The sequence below is a fragment of the Aulonocara stuartgranti genome (genome assembly GCF_965226115.1).
Source record: "Aulonocara stuartgranti genome assembly, chromosome: 8".
NCBI classification, from domain to species: Eukaryota; Metazoa; Chordata; class Actinopteri; order Cichliformes; family Cichlidae; genus Aulonocara; species Aulonocara stuartgranti.
The window spans coordinates 5,337,907-5,357,845 of record NC_138959.1 but is presented as its reverse complement, the minus strand read 5'-3'; the positions used below and the strand labels follow the sequence as shown (position 1 = coordinate 5,357,845).

The 19,939-nt window shown below is 40.9% G+C and overlaps 1 protein-coding gene across 3 annotated transcripts in view; it reads left to right on the top strand.

Moving 5' to 3' along the window:
* Positions 1-19,939, top strand: part of tbkbp1 (TBK1 binding protein 1) — a 160,492-nt gene that overhangs the window by 124,883 nt on the left and 15,670 nt on the right. For all 3 annotated transcript variants that reach the window (XM_082544969.1, XM_082544968.1, XM_082544967.1), the window contains 5 exons: positions 4,670-4,795; positions 9,003-9,107; positions 11,502-11,649; positions 13,973-14,169; positions 15,771-15,832. In XM_082544969.1, coding sequence (XP_082401095.1) covers positions 4,670-4,795; positions 9,003-9,107; positions 11,502-11,649; positions 13,973-14,169; positions 15,771-15,832 — 638 coding nt within the window. The remainder of the gene's footprint in view (positions 1-4,669; positions 4,796-9,002; positions 9,108-11,501; positions 11,650-13,972; positions 14,170-15,770; positions 15,833-19,939) is intronic.

Genomic DNA, 19,939 nt, shown 5'->3' with positions numbered 1-19,939 from the left:
TACTGGGATTCAGCAGAAGGGTTGTGACAAAGAGTTCAAGCAAAAACGTCTTAGTTTCCAAAGATAACGTCAGCGACAGTAAATATTTCTGCACAGCTGGACCTGCAACTTTGTCGGTGGATATCAAAGCAGTTCTTGGTTGGGTGAGAAAGCTGGTGAGGCAGAAATCCACCTCGCAGCAGTGGTTGGACCAGCACGTTGATTTAACAGGGAAAGAGAAGGCAAATGAGCGTAAAGAAATAGCGTGGGAGGACAGAAAATGAGGAAAAATGGGAAAAGAAGTGGAAAGAAGGAGCAACATGGGCGGAATCATGCGTTGATAAACACGGAGAGAGGGTGAGAAATGAAGGAGTGAAGGGAGATAATGATGTACGGAGCAAGGGAGAGCTAAATGGTTCAAATTAAGAACACAGAAGGATTGGAGAAAAATCACTCCTACATTGTGATCATCATTAGTCTGTGGTCTACTTATTCTAGAAATAATATGGCTATGAAGTAGTGATGTATCTGAATTTCCCTCAGCCTTCACTGCCTAATTCTCCTTCAGGTACACAAGGACTTTTAATAAGCTGTACTGCTTACAGTATTGGAGAGCATCATTAACAGTGTAGCTCTTGTTCTGCTGCATGTGAACAGAGAACAAAATGTTTTAAATGACTGAAAAATTGTGAAAGAGGCTGCTGTGATAATGAAGACAGTTCCAAAAAGATGCAAGCTGTTGCAGTATTACGAGCTACCGGGGAGAATTTTAAGCTTCAGCTATGTTTGAGTTGACTGTTTGTGAAAGAAACAGTCAACCAGAACGACTCCAACCCCATATCACGACAAAGGGTGCAACAGACATGCCGGTTAACCGTGCCCGTAAAATGGGCACACGTGCAGATGTTGCATTTCCAGCAGGGGGAGATAATACATTTAAAGCCAAGAAGGCGGTAGTGAGCAAAAAAGTGCATTCCCGGGTCCTAAGTTACCAGAAACAATTAAGCTAGGCGGTTAATATGTATTTACATGTAAATGTGGTAATAATGTCTGTTTCCCACGATTACTTCTGATTGTGTGTATATTACACATTTTGCCGTGATACCAGGTTGAAGAGTCAGGGTGAGATTCTGAATGAATTTTGTTGGCTTTTCTATGATTTATTGTTTGCAAGAGATAAAACATGTGCTGGAAATGCATGAGAGGGGTGGCAGGTATGGAGAAGTAAGACCGAAGTCCTGCATCATTCTAGTGAGCAGCTGTTGTTCGAGGCTTCAGGCCGCCACATTGCTGTTGACTTACTCTCAAACTGTGGTTTGTTCAGGGCCCTCTCCCAGAGAGACAGATGTTGATTTTGGAAGAGCAGGTGCAGATGTTTGCTGTTTGGAGTAGAAGCTGTCACACCTGTGCCTATGTAAATAGAACATGTGCCTTTTTTCAGCTTTGAATATTTAAGCATCCCCCTCCGGAGCAGACAAGTGAAGCTAATGTGGAAGTGCCAAAAATTCTTATAATGGACACTTGAGGGAAGTCAGTTTCCACAGACTCCCATGTTAAAATGCCTGGTTTTACAGCATGATGACTCCAATTTTGAAACTCCATCAATATGTATGGAGGGCAGGAGAGAGGTGAGAGTCTACAGCCATCTGTGAAACATGGTGGAGGATCTGTCATAAAGTACCATTAGACTTTGAGTTCAGATCCACCATTCAGTGCCATCTGAAGAGCATCTGACTCCTAAACAATACATTAATGCATTTAATGTTTTATCCACATAGGTCCGCTTGGGACAATCGTGTGCCTGCTTTCTGCTTTATATGCTGTATTTCTATGTATGTTTGCACATGCAGCAAAGTATACACTGGGGAATATGATTATCTGTTTGGTATCAGGTGTTGCAGAAAATTGGAATGAACAAGAACCAAGCATTACTAAAGAAAGGAGGAAGTAACAGAGCGGAAACCAAAAACCATGGCACGAATACTGTTTAACACCTGATCCAGCTGTTATCCAGCTGTTATCAGTTACAAATGGAAGACATTTTAGTAGTCCTAAGTGTAGCTCAAGGTTCCTCAGCACAGCTGCTGCAGTGATACAAATGGAAGTGGTTTTTTTTTGTTGCTTTGTTCATGGGTAAATCAAGGTTGTTGTCGGCGTTCCTGATGCTCAGCGGCGTGAGAATACTTGATGCCCTCTGGGATTGCCCACGTTGGGAACATTTACTGTTAAACTGAGCAGAGAGAGGTGTTGCACTAAATGGAAAAGGGTTGTTTGCTCCTCGAACAGACATTGCATCAGCAAAACAATGACTTCACACAGAAAATGAATAGCCCTCTGAGCCTATGGTAGGCACTTTAAATGTAAATGTGTTCATTTAGGTTGAACGACACACGCAGTTATATAACGTGTATGTTTCTATCAAAGCATTCTGGTAACTACAGGAGTTCAGGACCATGACCGCCGACACTAGAAAACAATAATAAATGTAATAAAGTCCATTAACTCCTTTTCTAAAATTATGATGATGATGTAATAAATCACACCGGCATAAATTCAGCTACATATAATGAAATTATTCCAGCATATTTTAAATGTAAGCGATGTATTTGCTAAAATGCCGGTTCTCTGCCATCCTTTATTATTTCCTTGCCTGTGTCTTAGTAATAAAACTAGCAATTTCTATGTTTTTCAGATTGTCAACAAATCACATCCAAAGACAAATCAGCACTGATCCAACTAGAAGTATTGTGCCTGATTCTGCTGTTCTTAAAGAGCTCCATTGTTGTCAGAATTTATTACTAACACATCAGTGAGCCTCGCTGTTGCACTGGGTGACATATTCCTTCATTACCATGAGCACACTCTGCAGTTTATTTCGAGTCAGTCTCGCATACACGATTCTGAGAGTTGAAATACTCATTATAGCACCAAATGTGTATTAATGCAACGGTGAAAATAGTGCCAATCACTAGCAATTTACTCCTGCTTGAATTATGCTTACTAAAACCTGCAATAAACAGGTGTTTTAAATAATTATTGTGCTTTTCTTTTAAATGAAACTAGATGTTTGTCGCTCATTTTTTAAAATAGCTCTTTAGTAGAAGTGCGTGGCAAATTGTGGGCTTCACAGTGGTTAAGTACGAGAGCACTTGGACAGACTGAGCGTGGTGGCTTTTGATCTTTCTGACAGACATAAAAATATAGGAAATTGATGGTTTTAAGTTTAAAAAAAAAAAAAGACTTTTTTGGAGCTAAAAGTGACCATATGAGACACAGAATGTGAAAACCTACTTTTATCCAAGAAGCAGATGTCATTAATCTGTCTTTGTTTATTTTTTATACATTTTTTACCTTGTAGATGTCAATCTGTGTCCATTTGTTAAATTACTGTATTGTTATAATGATAGAAACAGATAAATAGTCACTTGTAGCCTGCTCATAAATGATTAAACCTCTGATAAAGAAACTGTCAATTGTAGTCCACACAGTGTTAACGCCACAGGCTAAAGACTAACAAGCCACCTGCATCACTAATGGGGCAAATTTCAGTGGTTAACTGACCACCTCAGAGGTGTGTGTGGGTTTTCCCTCATACCCGAGAGGTTTACTGGATGTGGAATTGACACAAAACAATGTATTATTTGTAGTTTATGCATAACAAAGTGTTCAATTAACTACATTTTTAGGTTTTTAGAGATATTTGAAGACATTGAAGGTGAGATATCAAACCCCAACAATCAGACAATACCCTATGTGCAAGCACTTGGCGACTGTGGGAAGGAAAAACTCCTTTTTAACAAGAAGAATCGTCTGGCAGAACCAGGCAGCCATCTGTAAGGACAGGGAGACTGGTTAATAAGCAACAGGCCCTCAAAACAGGAATAAAACCTTCTTGGACCTGCAGTTTGTTCAATCATGTTAGGTGAAGCCTAATAGAAAGCTAGTAGGGCATGCTTTTCAAAGCTGCCACTCTAACGATGTGTAACTTTAACTTTTTACGGAAGTTGAATTTATATTATAATTGGATTTATAAATAAATTCACATCCTCAGAAGTTGTTATCAAGAAGAAAGTTAGCAACAGAGATGAAAACTTTGTTTTTAGGCTGTAAACTTGTTTGTTGTTGTTATAAAGCTGGGCACTTTAACTTGGGAGTCTATGGGGACTGACTTGCTTTCCGAGTCACCATCTAGTGCCTATTTGAGGAACTGCAGTGTTTCTGATTTAGGCACCGGCTGCTGTTTGCATTCATCTGAGGGATCTTAAATGACATTTTTTGAAAGGGTGATTTTTAAAAAGCGCTTCATCATTCTCCAACGTTTTGCCGCAAAACACGAGAAGATGGACAAACTTAGAGATGGATAGGCTGACCGACAAAGCTTAGTAATAGGCCCTCCCCAGATTTCACCGTGTGGGACGAAATTAGGAAATATGACTGGAACAACTTGACATGGAAATTCATTAATTAGTTTAAAAGCTCTGAAAAATACCCCCCTACTCCCCAATCCTATGAGTGATATCTGGGCCAAACAGAAGCTGCAGCTGATGTAAGATGAATCATTAATGATCACAGTGTGGACTCATGAAAAATTGCAGAATACAGCAGCAAAAACAAAAATCAAAACCAAGCAAACAAAAAATATAAACAAGCTCAATGTACTTTTGTCTTCTTGTTTACTTTTCCTCTGCAGTTCCCCATGATCAATGAGTTTGGTGAGGACACTAACTCCTACTGCTCATTTGAGAGCAAAGAGACGGCGATGCTGCACTCAGAAAACGGCAGCCTGCAGCAGAGAGTCAACGCCCTGACCCACGAGGTAAGAGAACAGACAAGACACAGGATTTTTATGCTGGTGCTCTATTTTGGTGGCGCGGCATAACCGGGTCTAAACCTGGCTACAGATGTTCTTATCGTGTAAACCTTCAGAAAACAAATGCTAAAGAAGGCGCGCCTTTTTACAAACACACAGGCATCACACATTTTTAAATTAGTGCACGCATAATGTGTGCACGCTGCACACAAGCACTAATTGTGGACTTTATGTGCTCCTGCTGTCCAAAACCTTGATGAATGGCTGTGCCCGAAATGTGCTCGGACTACTTGTTTCTCCTCACTTGTAACTCTCCTGTTTCAAAGTCTGTGAGAACAAGAGCGTGGGGAAATACAATTGAGAAACGACTGACACAGGAAGGCCGTGGTAAAACTGGTAGCAGCAGCGGTAAAAAGAACTACACAGCAGAACAAAGGGAAGGAAATGGTTTATGGGAGCAGCATAAACGATTAGCGTGGGACATACAAGGTCATGGGGCGCTGATACCATGCAGTCAGAGTGATTAAAAGGCTCATGGCTGCAGGAGCATGCTCTGTTGGTACAAGACCCTGACCACAACCACCTATGCATGCTGACAGGCACAAACCTTATATTTTCAATGAAGTGGTGACCTCCAATAATCAAAGGCAGGTAGAGAAAATCGAATTACTGTACAGCCTATAAATTTACAGTTTCATGTATCATCACACAATCATGTGAACACTCGCTTTGGGAACATAATGATGCTTTCTTATGCTTTTTTCATTTTTTCTGCCCCCATTTTGCGTATAATAATATTTTTCAGCTATTTCCTCAGTGAACCCTCATACGCACGCTCTGAGACACATCAGGGGTTTTTTCAAACTCCTACAAAATCTTTTCTTTTTATTTCACCTTTGCTTTGATGTGAGGAATTTTTTGTCCTTTACCTCTGAAACCAAATATACATAACTGTACTTTCATCACAAGGTCTGTAATTTCTGTGTTGGTGTTCCTAATTTTTTGTTTCTGACTTAGTCTATTTTTATTTGAACTTTCACCCCTTCCTAAACATAAATAAGCAGTTTTAGTGTCAAAGCAAAATGAAAAGCTATATCTGAAAATATACATTTTATGCTTTTGCCATTTTTGGTTTCATATGGGACACAGGCCCGAGTCTCTGGGTTAAAGTCCTGTGTTTGATCCTTTGACTTAGTTTAAGTGGACTTTAATAAAATGTCACTTTCGTCCACTATAAGAAGTGTATTAATGTGTTTTGCAGACAACAAATCATAATGCGTGTCCATTTTCTATGATTATTTGGGCTTCTCTTGCAGGATCCGGGCACCTTGCAGTTGCTAACCTGCATTAGTGGATGGCACAGTTAGCCTGTGCAGTGATTTCCATGACAGAAGCATGCCTGTTTTTAATACAATGCTGCCTGAGGGCCCAAAGATCACAGGGATCCAATACTGAATGTCAGCCTGCACAGATATTTCTCCAGAAAATCTGAATCTTATTATGCACATCCCATGAACTTCAAAAATACCTGATAGTTTTCTTGTGGTACATTTCAGTTTAGACATTTTAAACATTTTTTCCATATTCTATTGTGAATATAACATAGGTGAGATTTGCAGATCATTGCATTAGGTTTTTAGTTGTTTTACACAGCATCCCAAATCTTTGGAGTTAGGTTTGTTTTTTCTAGAGTTAGAGGTGAGGCCTTCTGTCCTCCAAATCGAGTCATGCAACAGGACAATGATCCCAAGCACAGCAGAAAGACTGAAAAAGGGGAAAGTGTTGCTGGGGCCCAGTCAAAGTTCAGACCTCAACCTCACCGGACTTTAAGAAAGCTGCAAAATAAATGCCTTCAAACCTGAAGCAACACTGCGAAGGAGAGTGGACTGAAACTCTGCCTCAGTGATGTGAGAGACCAACAAAGTCATACTGAAAATAATTACTTTAAGTTATAGCTGCTAAAGGTGCTTCTACATTGTTGTTTTTTTGCCACCAGACTGCAGAGATAACTTATATTTGTGAGTATGTTTGATTTAAGGATGCTGTCCCTTTAAACTGCAACTGTACAGCTCTCCAGGTAACCAGAGTTTTCAGCGTTTTCTCTCGTGATAGCACTGCCTTCAGCTACTGAACAAACCAAACTAACCACAGAAGGCTTCTGCTCTTTAAAGCCACAGCACACCTAAAAAAAACTAACATATATGATCTTCCTCTGGCCCGTAGCGCTCACTCTCTCTTTTTTAAATATCACGGAACCGCATAGCACCACAAAAAGCACGTTTATTAAACAGCTGACAAAAACGTTTTTGAGTTTATGGATGGATTTTTTCTTTTTTCTTTTACTGTACAGTAATACAGTTTTTTATTCCATTTAAGGACTCCACATTCATAACAAAGAAAAAAACAATCTTCCACCTTTTCATCGAGATTCTCAGAGTATTGTATTCTTCCTTTAGCGCTAAGTACTACTAATAACTGCTAACTGATTCTTTTATACTATTAATTACGAAGGGATACCAACTATGGAAAACAAACAATCCCGCCCACAGTATCTACACTGAAGTGCAAATGTAAAACGTGATAATGAATATATCTCCTTATTTTAGGAAACCGTGCGTTTGTGGGCCTCTCAGGACAGAAATCCAGCTCTGGAGTAATTCTGCTCGCCTCCGTCACGATGCTGTTGACAAGCCGCACTCGGAGGTGGGGTGCCCCCGGCCTCTCGGCCTGGGGCTCGGTCACTCAGGCACGGCTGGCTGCCGGCGGAGCTCACGGGCGCGTCACTGCAACTCCCCCTGGCTTCTGCTCCGCGGCTGCTGAGTGAGCCCTCATCTGGGACTCTCCTCAGCTCTTTCCGGGACAGTGGCGCGGCTGCCCCTCTGTTGGTCTTCCTTGGTCTCTTGTGTTCTGGGGGCCTCTGGATGTCTGGAGTTTTGATCTCCTCCATACCTGCTTCATGCCCTGGAGGACGGGGCTGTGGCCCCCCCCACACCCTCTAGCAGATCATTACATGAAGGAACCTTTTAAAAAAACAAAAAACAAGCGCGTCCATGCTCACAGGTGTACACACGGGTGATCACACCCACAAACTACACCCTTTTTGGCTCCTACCTCAAAGCACACTGTGTTCTGTTGATCTTATGTGCTGCACAATAATGTTTAATATTTAGTATTTACTGTCATATTCCCATATATCATTGTGATGTTGTTTATTCTATTACTCTTGTTCTCTTCTGCTTGTTTTCTTTTTTCTTTCTCAGCAGGTGACCCAGGTGATTGATATATGCATTTTTTATTTCTTTTTTTTTTTCTGCTCATTCTGTTGGTTTTTGTTTTTTGCCCTTCTCCCCCGTCCCTCTTCTCAGCTGTTTCTCTTTCCCTCTTTCTTTCTCCCCTTCTTTCCCCCAGTCAAGTCTGTCCCATGTTCAGTAAGTGAAAATAAAATAAACAATAAAAGGTGAATCAAATGGACCATTATGGCAAGGCTGGGATGGTCAATTTGGTAAAGTAAATCCGTTGGGCATCTTTCTTTGCCTTTAGACAACAATTCTGATGGCAAAAGAGCCAAACGGGACAGGCAAAAAAAAAAAAAAAAGACAAGCCGCACACGCCTTGGTGCCAGTTTTTTTCCCCCCAGGCATATGTTACCATAGACACACTGAATAGGCTTCAGTGCTCCACCACACAGCAGTGATATACCTTTGTCCTCTGTTTATCTCACTCCCTTGCTGCTGCTCCCGCTCTCATTTTCTGCGTAGTCCAAAGTGACCATATTTTTCCATATTCTTCAATAAAAGGCTCACTTCTGTGCCTTCATCTGCTTTGAAAATGAACTCATTTCTCTCAATTTGGTGCATGTCACTGCCCTCAGAGCTGTCTGTCTTTATGGCATCCAGTGGCATTCACCCCTCGTATTATGCCACACTGTAAGAAGATTAGATCAGCGACATGTCAAGAAATCCTTCTTTTTAACACACTTGAACATCCTTGTTTTGGAGATGAGGCAAACGCTGAGCTTTCAGGATTTCTGTGCCCCAAATTTGCTTGGTTACACAACAGTTTCTCAACCAACGCATTTGACGCCTCTCAAAATGAAAGCTGTACCCCCGTTTTGTTTGTTCTTTGTGAAGAAGTTTTAAAAGTTGGAATGAAGGGAAAAAAGTAACCCTTTTCCTTTTTACATTTCTTTCTCCTTTTCTGTATCTCGCTTCAGCTCCAGAAGAGAAAGGAGCGAGAGGAACAGCTGGAGGATGTGATCAAGGCTTACGAGAAGATTCACATGGAGAAGAACAACCTCCAGAGGGATCTCGACAAGATGGTCAGAGGCATTATTCAGTTCATTATTTTGCAGTAGCTTTCTTTGCGAGACATATGGCTCATTAAGTTTCGCAGCTTCACGTTCTGGTAATCGGGACCAAATTTAAAAAGTAAAACTCTTCATGGTTGACATCACTAAGACAACAGACAAATTGCAAAATTGAGTAAAGTGTGTGGATGGTGGCGCTGACTTGTGTGTGTAGTTTCATTGTTTTTATGAAAGCTTTTATTTTAAAACTGCAGATGTCTCAGATTCTGGAGTCCTGCATTGATTATGCTCTACTACATCATATACCATACTTCTAAGCTTTTAAAGAATGATCATCCGTGTGTGAAATGCAATGATTAGGGCGTTAATCAGCTAACAGTTAATCAGCATCAGTCCCGACAAAAGATGATCCAACAGAACAGATGAGGTTGAGATTTAAACTTAAAGCAGAAGCAGAGTCATTGAAAAACATTAAGATCTGCTGGTGAAGACGACGACAGGAAGGAGGAATGTCTGGAAACCCTTTGTCTGGTTGGGTCTTGTCCACATCTATCCCAGCCCAGTTCCATTTGAGGTCATTGTTTATGAATGGATATAAATTTTAATGAGTTAATAAAAAAGCGAAATTGTTGCCTAACATTTCCCGGTGGTTTTGAGATTAGATTACACTTCAGTAAGTGCAATTTCTAATCGGCTCTTACCTGGATGCAACCAAAGCCGTTCAGAGCTGATTGGATAATGCACCCTGGACGACAGATGAGAAGCAGAAACCTACTGCTACTAAAAATGTACCTTGCAGACAGAATCCGAATAGGAATAGGAGAGCAGACAGACCGACAACAGAAAAATGGGAAGATAGGATTCCGAATAAACAAGGAATAAAATAAGGAGGCAGGTGAATCTAATCAGTGGGACAAAAAAAGTGACAGGAAGTAAAACAAGCTCAGAGTGATGACCAAAATAAAACAAAAAAATACAAGAACAAAGACTTGCAAGGAAATTTGGAAAAAGATTAAACACAAGGAAATATAAAAGAGTGCATCTACAAAATAAAGGTAAGATCCAAAGATGTTGCAAACACCCCAAACCGGACATGAATATATGACTGAATGTGGAACACATGTAGTTACAAAAATAAAACTTTAGTGTTTGCACTCATCTTAAATGAAGACATCTATTTAAACTAATAGCCATCACCAAAAGCAAAATCCAAAAGCTCACTTTACTTTAATACGTAACTGTCCTCAGACATGTTTATGAATTATTATAGTGAGTGATTTGTCCTTGGTGTGAAAAAGTCATTTTTCAAAAGTTCTCCTCTAGCGCTAAACAAAACTGCGTTAAGCTGAAACAAAAACATATTTGAAAAGATTCTATTCAGTGTTTCCCCAAAGAAAATAATCTCATTTTTTAAACACAGCAAATCAAGGTTGATCCAGATCCGCCCGAAGCTGCCAGCTGAACAGATTGGCTGGCTGGTCTTCCCCTAAATGCCCTCTATGCTAATAAACCATCTCATATGATAGTGAAGTCCATCATACAGAGAAGCCTCAGCAGTTTCAGAGGTCTCAGTGATTAAGGGATAAAGTGCACCAAAGATGTTGGAACTGCTTCCTGCCAACAGCTGAGACACTGTCAATGTCACCTGAAGCTGCAGCTCGCTGTTAATTCAGCTCCGTCTACCTGTTGGGCCTCATTGACCTTTATCTTCCATCCTTTCACTCACTTACTAACATAATATACAGAACTGAAAGTAAAGTGAGGATTCAGAAGCATAATACCATTAATAGTTTTTTCACAAGTTAATTTCAAAGGCGTTTTTTGAATCTAGGGATGCTTTTTTTAAAGCATATTAAAGAACGTGTCAGAGTTCTTCTGTGGATTTTGATGTTTTTGGTGTCGAGTTGAGGCCTCTGTGCTGACAACATCCACCGCAGGAGTCATTCTTCTTTATATTTCTAAAGATGCCTCAATGCTAAACACATATTGTTTTATTTACCACCCATGTGCATTGCAAGGAAGTATGCAAATCACTTTTAAAACACATGAACAAACAAAGAAGTCTTCCCTAAGTTCACACAGTCCCTTAGCTCAGCTCCACCCCTGCTTCCCCATTTCTAACCAACTAGTTGATGTCAAAAGAAACAAAAACTAAAATTGTGGCATCAACACAACAGAGGAATTATCTGCAAACATCACTGGGTAATGATACAAATGCAAACAAGTGATAACTAAGATTACCAAAAAAGCAAATGTTTCTTTAATCTCAGCTCTGAAAGGTACTCTGGAAGTGTAATTTAAATGGTGTTTTCTCTATCCATATTTACTATGTAACATTTTTAACCTAAGTAAATAGTTGAATCCCGGTGACTTTAAAGAAAGATTTGAATATGCGTTTGATTACAGACCAGTTTGGTGGAGAAACATGTTGAGCGGATCCTGAGCCTGGAGTCAGCTCTGAGGCAGAGGGACAACTCCCTGCAGAAACTCAACATGCAGCTGCACAGCAAAGACATGCAGTATCTGCAGCTCCATGCTGGCCCAGACGCACACAGTAAGTGATCCAGCAATCTTACTCTCTATATCTTCACTATGCATCTTTATATCTGATTTTGAATAAACCATATGAGCACTGGTGTGCATCAAATGTTTCAATAGAGAGAAATGGCAATATGGTGATCAGTTTCAACCACTCACACCACAAACCAAGGCTGAAATCACGATGCATTTATGAACTCTGACCTAGAGTTTATGGACCCAATTATGGCAATTACAAAACCATCCTGGTATGATTCAGCAAGCTTGTGAAAAACCGTGCTTATAAAGCAGGGAGTGCACTAATTTCTCTCCAAAAGTGCTCAGTGAATGGCTAAGTAGCTCTGGAAAGAATATGCCCCCATAGCTTTCTGAAGTTGGATTAGGATGCTTTGTGCCTGATCATTTATGTAACTCCAGCATTCAAACTCACATAATGTTTTTTGTCTGGGTTGCTGTGCAGAGGTGAGAGGAGCTGGAGTTTCTGTGCTGCTGACCCAACTTCATTGCTGACCCTCAGTTGGTACAAATGTTGAACCCTGTTGAGGCAAATCATAAAAAATGAAAGCAACTCTCTTAAACAGAAGCAATGTTGATTTGCCTTTTTACTTATAGCATCTGTATTTGAATCAAAGTGTAGCTTATCGTCTAGAAAGGTGCTGAAATATTTATATCGCTCAAGTCACCTTTAAGGACTCCTTTTTATAGCCCCGCCACTGAGTGTAGCCATTCAGAACAACTGCTGATTTTAGTCACGATATATTGTTGCAGTAATTGGGAGAGCAGTGTCACGACAGGACAGAACAGAGTAGAGCAAGAGGCAGTGACAACAGGCCCTGGCCCTGATTAAGTGAGACACAGTAGGTGCTGAGATAGAAATGGAACTCCACCGCTATAAGCCCAACTGTAGGCTAAAGGTTAAAGCAACTTAAACAGACTACGTGATGTAAAATTTGCCAGTAGGATGCATAGAAAGGGATCAGCTGATTTACAGGGAGTGTGGCCTGACTTCTTCCTGATACATCCATCCATCAATCTATCTATTCTCTTCAACTTATCCTTATCGGGGGGGCTTGAGCCTATCCCAGCTACCATCAGTGGGGAGGCAGAGTACACCCTTGGCTCTTCTTACTGATTTAAAGTGTAAAAGAGTTTTTTTGTGCATTTTATTTACACAAACAAAAAAACAAGAAAACAGCTATCACTCTATAATATTGCTCAGCATTTTCCTGTTCATGGAGTCTTTGATCAAATCCAACAGTCTGTTTGAAAAGCATTTTAATTGAGGTCAGGTTAGACCGCAGCCTGTCAGAAAGACTCAGCCTGGACATTTTGTTCCTACTCCCCAGTCACAGAGAAAAGAGACCTGTAATCTATGCGTGAGCTGGTGACTGAAATTCACTCATTCTGGCTTCAGAAACATTTGCAGTAAAGTGACTTGCTCTGTAAATTTGGGGATTTATCTGTATTATTCAGCTGTTGCTTCCATCTGTACTGTTGAGTGATCTGTTTTGTGACTAGTGTGCATTACGAAATGCTGGAAAACCCTTGAGACAACAGGACTTATTACAATGCATTTCTATAGACTCTGCAAACATGGCAGAACACTCCACTGTGCTTCTTAAAAAGTTTGTGAACAAACGTAGGATTTTAGATTTTAAATTCAAATTGTCTCAGCGAGTCAGTACATTATGTGACTGTAGCATCGAATTCAGGATAGGACACGCAGTCTACTTCTGCATGGAGGAGGATCTGTTGACTTAAACTGATCTAGAGTGAGTAGAAGCTAAACTCTGCCCTCTCCAACAATGTGGGCGGTTGAAAGATGGAAGAAATGTGTCACTGCCACCTCAACAGATGCCTCTGCTGATAGTATACCTTCATGAGGAGGAGGTACTACTTTGCATAGGCTTCAAATTACCTTAACGAATATTTGGAAAAAACGGTGTAAACAATGGGTTTTTTTTCCCTTAATTTATACGTGAGGAAGTGATGATTAATAGCTGCATATGAATGAGGAAAACCTGTTACTGCACATACGAGCGCTCTGTTGAGGAGGCAGGAGGAGCAGGGATAAAAGATGATACTGCTGTACTGTTACTGTCTTCTGGCTCAAGGACTGAGTCTGTGTGAGCGGCGCTGAATCACTAGCATGCCCACACAGATCACATCACCCAGGTACAAACTGAACGATGCTGCCCTTGGAAGAAGTCATCTCTTTTGCTCTTTCATACTCATCGATTGTACAGCAGCCATGGACAGCAGCACGCTGCATTAGTCAGGCGAAAACCACTCAAAGCACTGTGTTTTTTAGCGCTTTTACCTCTTCTCCTTTCTCCCAGTGCTTGACTGCCCGGCGTTGACCCTTCAGAGCTCCCGTAGCCTTGACGCCCTGTCCGACCTTAAGCTGCAGCGCCTGGAGGCCGAGCTAGAAGGGGCGCGGCACGAAGCCCAGGGGGCGTGTCAGCGGGAGGAGGAGCTGAAGGCAGAGTGCGAAAGACTAAAGGACGAGATGAGACAGCTGCAGAATAGCCAGAGGGTCAGTGTTGGCTTGTTTTAATCTGCTAGGGAAGCATTAGGAGGCTTGTGCACTGTCAGAGAAGCAGCAAACAAAAATACATTCTGGTCATGCATCCCCTGAAATGTCCTTGGAGATTTGTGATAAGCATTAAGAGAAATGAAAACTCTATTCTCCGTCCATTAGAGGAGATTCCTGCTGAATAATTCATCAAAATCCCCCATGACCTTTAAACACAGTCATTTTTTTTATCATTTAATGCCACGATTTTGTCTTTAAATAATGCATATCTACAGCTAATTAGAGTGTCCATAATTGATATTTATATATCGCAGTGTATTAAATGCAATGTGCATGATTTATATACATAAAAATAAACCATATCTGCAGTTTGCCTCATATTTAGAGATCCCTGTAAAGATCTCGCTGTTTAGTGGCAACCAGGGGTGGAGTCAAGGGGGTTTGGGTTGCTAGACATTAGGAGTCTACTTAGGTACAACAGGTAAATACTATTTTCTAGCTGAAGTCATTTTAGCGAACCGTCTCTTCACTAAGTAGTTGCTCCATGGCTGACATATCAGTGCAACCACCCATTAAAATTCTCTCATGACCTTTAAAAACAATTGCGAGAGAATAACCTGTATAACTACTGCCTCACGGTGTGCTTGTACATGTCAGCTGTGTCTGCACAATCCAGACAAAAATTAAGCATGCAGTTGGCCACAAATGAAATCCAAAGGACATCAGCGTCTGTGCTATGCCAATGTACATAATCTCTCATCCTAATCAAAGCTGTAACAACTGTCTGGCTTCACCACCGGACCAGAGAGCAATCGGGCCAAGTCACAGAAAGCTGGTGAACACAGTAAAGCATTTAGAAGCTTAGAAGTCAGATAATTCCCTCAGTTGTTATTGGTGTCAGCCAAGACCGCATCACAGAATGCTATTCTTCTATCAAAGAGTAAAGAAAGTCAACTTTCTGTCTGCGTCATATCTGTGATGGAACAGCATGGCTAAAAAGGTGGCATCCTCCACATACGGAAGCTGTAAAGGGTACCACACATAAACCACACACTGTATATAAAAATGGACTTAGATTCAGAGTCTGAAAAGTGAAGCCTAGTCAGAAGTGTCTTAAAACTGCAATCTCTCTAATGGCCCACAGGGGGCGACTCCTCTGATTTTAAATGAGAAATCTATTTGTATACAAAGACATCTATGGAAAAGCTACCCATAATCCCTTGATTCAACCCCCTGCTAAACAATTTCTTGAGGAGTTTGTGGGCTCAGTAGCTGATATGTATTTTGTAAATGATGGTCCCCATTAGTGTCCAGAGGTCGATAACGCTCAGTTTGATGCTTAAGAAGAAAGGAACTTTGCAAACTAATGGCATGGCAGCGGTGTCCATATCTTACATGCAATATAAGCCAAGAAAACCACCACATGTAGTGCTTGAATAAATAAATAATAATGGCACAAGCCTTTTGTTTTTATGGGTACACATTCTCTTAGCTGTGTTAGTGTCAAACAGGCTTCAAATAGACTCTTGCTGTCAGATTTTTTCCCCCAATATTCTACCAGCACCTGCATGCTAATCTAATTTCATGCTCTACTTCGGCAGGAAATGACTTCTCCGTGCAAGCAGTGTGATGTGGAGTGGATAAAGAAGGTGGGAGATGAGCAGTAAGTGACCACGGCAGATCTCTGGGAGGGGAGGGGGGGGGGACTAAAGCTGATGAAGTAAATCTGAGGAGAGATGGATGGAAAGGAGGAAACTTAGTCATATGAGGAAGGAAGGATACTGGTTAAGAAACTCAGAGGAGGCAACAGTGAATATAAGAAGACTGATGCGAGGATTAGGAGAATGCTTTCACCAGGAGCTGCTGCTCATCTGTATTTTTACTCTCCCGCCGTGATGCGCTCAGGCCGACCTCCGGGGGCCTCGTTAGGCAGTAGACGAGCTCTCCAGCACAGCATTAATACAAGGGTATTCACGTTTGGACACGAACACTGCATGTTATGTATTTTCCGCTGTGTGTGCATGAAACTTTAACTCCACTGTTTGTGTGTTTAACATTTAATCAAGGAGGTTTGGAATGAAATTAGCCTGAGCAGCAGGGGGCAGTGTAAGCACAGCGTTAAGACTCCTTTCAGTCCATTTCCTCCTGTTTATTTAATAGAGACCCAGTTTTATCTTTGCATTTGTTCTTTTATTTTTATTTTATTTTTCCTCACATAAGCCATTGTGATAAATGCAGCTGGGAGTATTCATGGCCCTGCCTGTGTACAACCAATGAGAGAAATATGTTTGCAACTGAGGGGGCAACAAAGTAGCTTTTTTTCTTCTTTTTTTTTAATAACCCCCCCACAGATTGTCCCAGGCATTGCATGTTTACAAGATAGAGGAGGTAAGGAAGAAAAAAAGAACGAGAAAGAATGACAAAAAAAACCACATCATGTTGGGCAATTGACTCCCACACAGCGAAACCCCAGAAGTGTTTCGATGGGGTTCAAACTGAAAGTAAATAGTTTGCCAGCGAAGACAGTCTTAGTTTTTAGCTTTTAACAAGTGTGTGGTAGAAGCCTACTGCTTTTTCCAAACCTTGGTCACCTTTTGGTTTTACTCAACAATATCACCTACTCCCACTGATATGCCGCTACTTGGTTTCCTTGTGCTTTTTCTTGTAATTGGGCTCATTTAGTGTAAACTGCACAGATTGATAGAAGAATTTTAGAATAGAACTGAATAGAATTTTGTATGTGCTGCGGAGGATATTAACACAGCATCTTTGGCCTTCTTATAATCTAGAGAGCAGCATGTGTTTGAGTTTAATTAGCTTCCCTGATATTTTTGTAGTTGTTGTAACCAGTGAACGATTCCATAAATTAATTAGCACCTTTAAATGCAAGAAAAGTTATGAAATCACCTTCCGGCAGTGCAGCCGAGTTAATTTTGCCATCCGTTAGTTACAAGATGTATCTGTTTTTGTCATGTTTCGTTTTTTTTAACCACTTCTCACCTTTCTGATCTTTTCCAAGTCAAAATTTTCATGATCGCATTTGTGGACTTTCGTTTGCCTCACTCATGACTGATAATACGTGAAGCAGCTTGCCTCACCAACCACAAGCCACACTGCAGAGACGCTGGCAGGCACCTGGCAGTAACCCCCCCCCCTACACATCACATACACACGTACACATTATGTTATACTATACTATGCTAATGTACACAGAGAGAATGACTAATTCATCTTCAGCTTTGAAAACATGAGAGCTGTTTCCAATAAATCACAGCATAATGATTTTAAATTCAAGCGGAATTCCCGTTTCTTGTTGGAAATTCAAACAAGTAAAAAAACAATATTAACCAAATTCTGCAATGAATTCAAACTGGATATTTATATTTTTTAGTACAGCTTGTACAGCTAGTACAGTATCTGTTTATTAATTTCTTAATGAAAAATTAGACGCATGAAACACAAGTGTTTGCTGGTGCAAACTGTATTGTTAGCATCGCTGCAGCTTGGCGTGAGAACTGTTTGACACCTCTCTTTGTTTAGCTGAAAGTGCTTGAAACATAATGCAGAAGTACGTGTGTGTGTGTGTGTGTGTGTGTGTGTGTGTGTGTGTTTGGACTGCAGAGTGTAAAAAGCCCCCACCACAATTCAGTGTCTGTTAAACACCCACCCCTTCAGCGAGGTCCGAATTCTAGTTTCCCCATTTCTTCTAAGCGCAATAAATATCTTTATTTATTTGTTTATCTTTCCCCGAAACTTGGCCGCACACAGTGACAAGAAGTTTACCGCCACATCACGTGGACTACCAGGTATCTGCGTGTTACCTTCCGCCTCACGCCAGGTCCATTCTGTGAGTGGTTGAACAGTAGCAGCAGGTTTGAAAAACACGTTTTCTACCAAACAGAGAGGGTCGGCGTCCACGGGCGCGTGCGGTGATGTCTTTTTTCTCGAAAATGTCTAATCCAAGATCAGATGTGAAAATCAGCCCACACTCGTCTCCCACACAAACATATACAATGTACATACCTCTGTTCCTGATCTATTCACTTGCACGAGTCTTTTATCAATGCTGTATCAGCATTATCACACCCCTCCTACGTACTGTAGTGTACATGTTACAGTATGCACACATTTACTTGCATGCAAAGTGGAGAGAGAAATAAATATAGGTGCGAGCCAAAAGGAGAGACGTATGCTGGCAAACATGTGCAGTAAGACACAAAAGCACGCACAGGTCCTGGTTTCACAGAAAAAAACGACGCAGTTTATTAGTGATTAAATGCTTCGTGCACCCTTGCACTCAAGTGCAGGTGTTCACACATGGCCGCGTGACTTAGAGGTGTTGCATTCTCACCAAAACCGTAAGACAAAGATTTTCAAAACGCACAAAATTGAAACGTGCGATAACACAAGTGTGAAAAGGAAGGGGTATGCCAATCTAAAGAGAGAATTTCACTATATACATCTGCATTTAGAAATAAAGCGCCTGAGAGCCAAGAGCCACCTGAGAGTACCGAGGAGAGGAAGCGAATACACTTTATCAGCCCTTTGGCAATATTGATATTGTACGTCACGCTCCACCCACCATGCCAGTAAGTAGCGTAAATGTTTGTTATTTTCCTACGGATGCACTGAATGTATCTGCGTGTTTGTGGCCGTTATTTATCCAAAGCCACAATTAGGATAAGGGTGAACTTTGACCTTGATTCAGCTCAGCATTAGTATCGGGTTCCACCAACTCGTACCACAAAGAAGACGTTATTTGTAACATGGAGGGGGCTGAAGGGGTTTGATACCACCACTCTGTATGAGTCACAGCTTTGGAAAACTAGGTGGGCCTCCAACACAAAGCCAGCTACCCAGTGGAAGTTATGACTTCTTTTTTATTTTTATTTTTTTGTGAGCTTAACTGAACCGAGTTCCCTGTCCTTACTTATTTTGTGCCAGGTGTTAAAAATATGCCAGGATGCAGTCCTCTGTTGGCATGGAAAGCATGTTTGTGCGTACACTTTTTTGCAGATATCTTTAATAGAATACAGATATAGCAGTTCAGAGGATGATATCAGCACAAACATATGTTTCTCTAATACATTCCCATGTAGCAGGATTACGCATGCAAGTGGGAGGGCTCAATTAAATTAGTGCGCGGGAGTGCCAGAGAACATATTTTTAATTTGACAGTGTGTTTTATTAGCTGTGTAGGACGCATGCATGTTCGTTCTTTGCTTCTTTTTTTGTGTTGGTGCTGCAGTTGAAGTTCAACTCTGTTCCTATTCATGCAATAGAAATCCCCAGTACATACAGATGTGTCGTTTGCAACTTTTTATCTGCCACGATCTCTATGGAGGAATGAACTGAGTCAGATTCTCATCAAGGGGCTAAATTTGCAGTGCTTTATCAGATCTGAGCCTGGCAACAATTTGGTGCCCGAGCACAGCAAGCATCTTTCTTCACGCTTTCCTGTCTAACTGACTGTTCATATTTGCAATCACGAGATGTTTGAATTTTTTATTTTTATTGTTTTCAAGTTTTGAGAACAAAGCAAAGACTGATAAATGTGCCCCGCTGCGACATTTTAAAAGATGCAAATTCACGTACCCTTTTGTGGAACTAGTGATAATGGCAATTTCCTCTAAATGCAAGTCTTCATATAAGAAATTACTCAAATTAGTAGATTAAATAGATTATCTTGGCGGATTTCACGTTAGATTAAGGTTTCTGTCTTGCAATAAACATGAAGAAATGAGTCAATTTCAGATCAAGACTGTAGAGT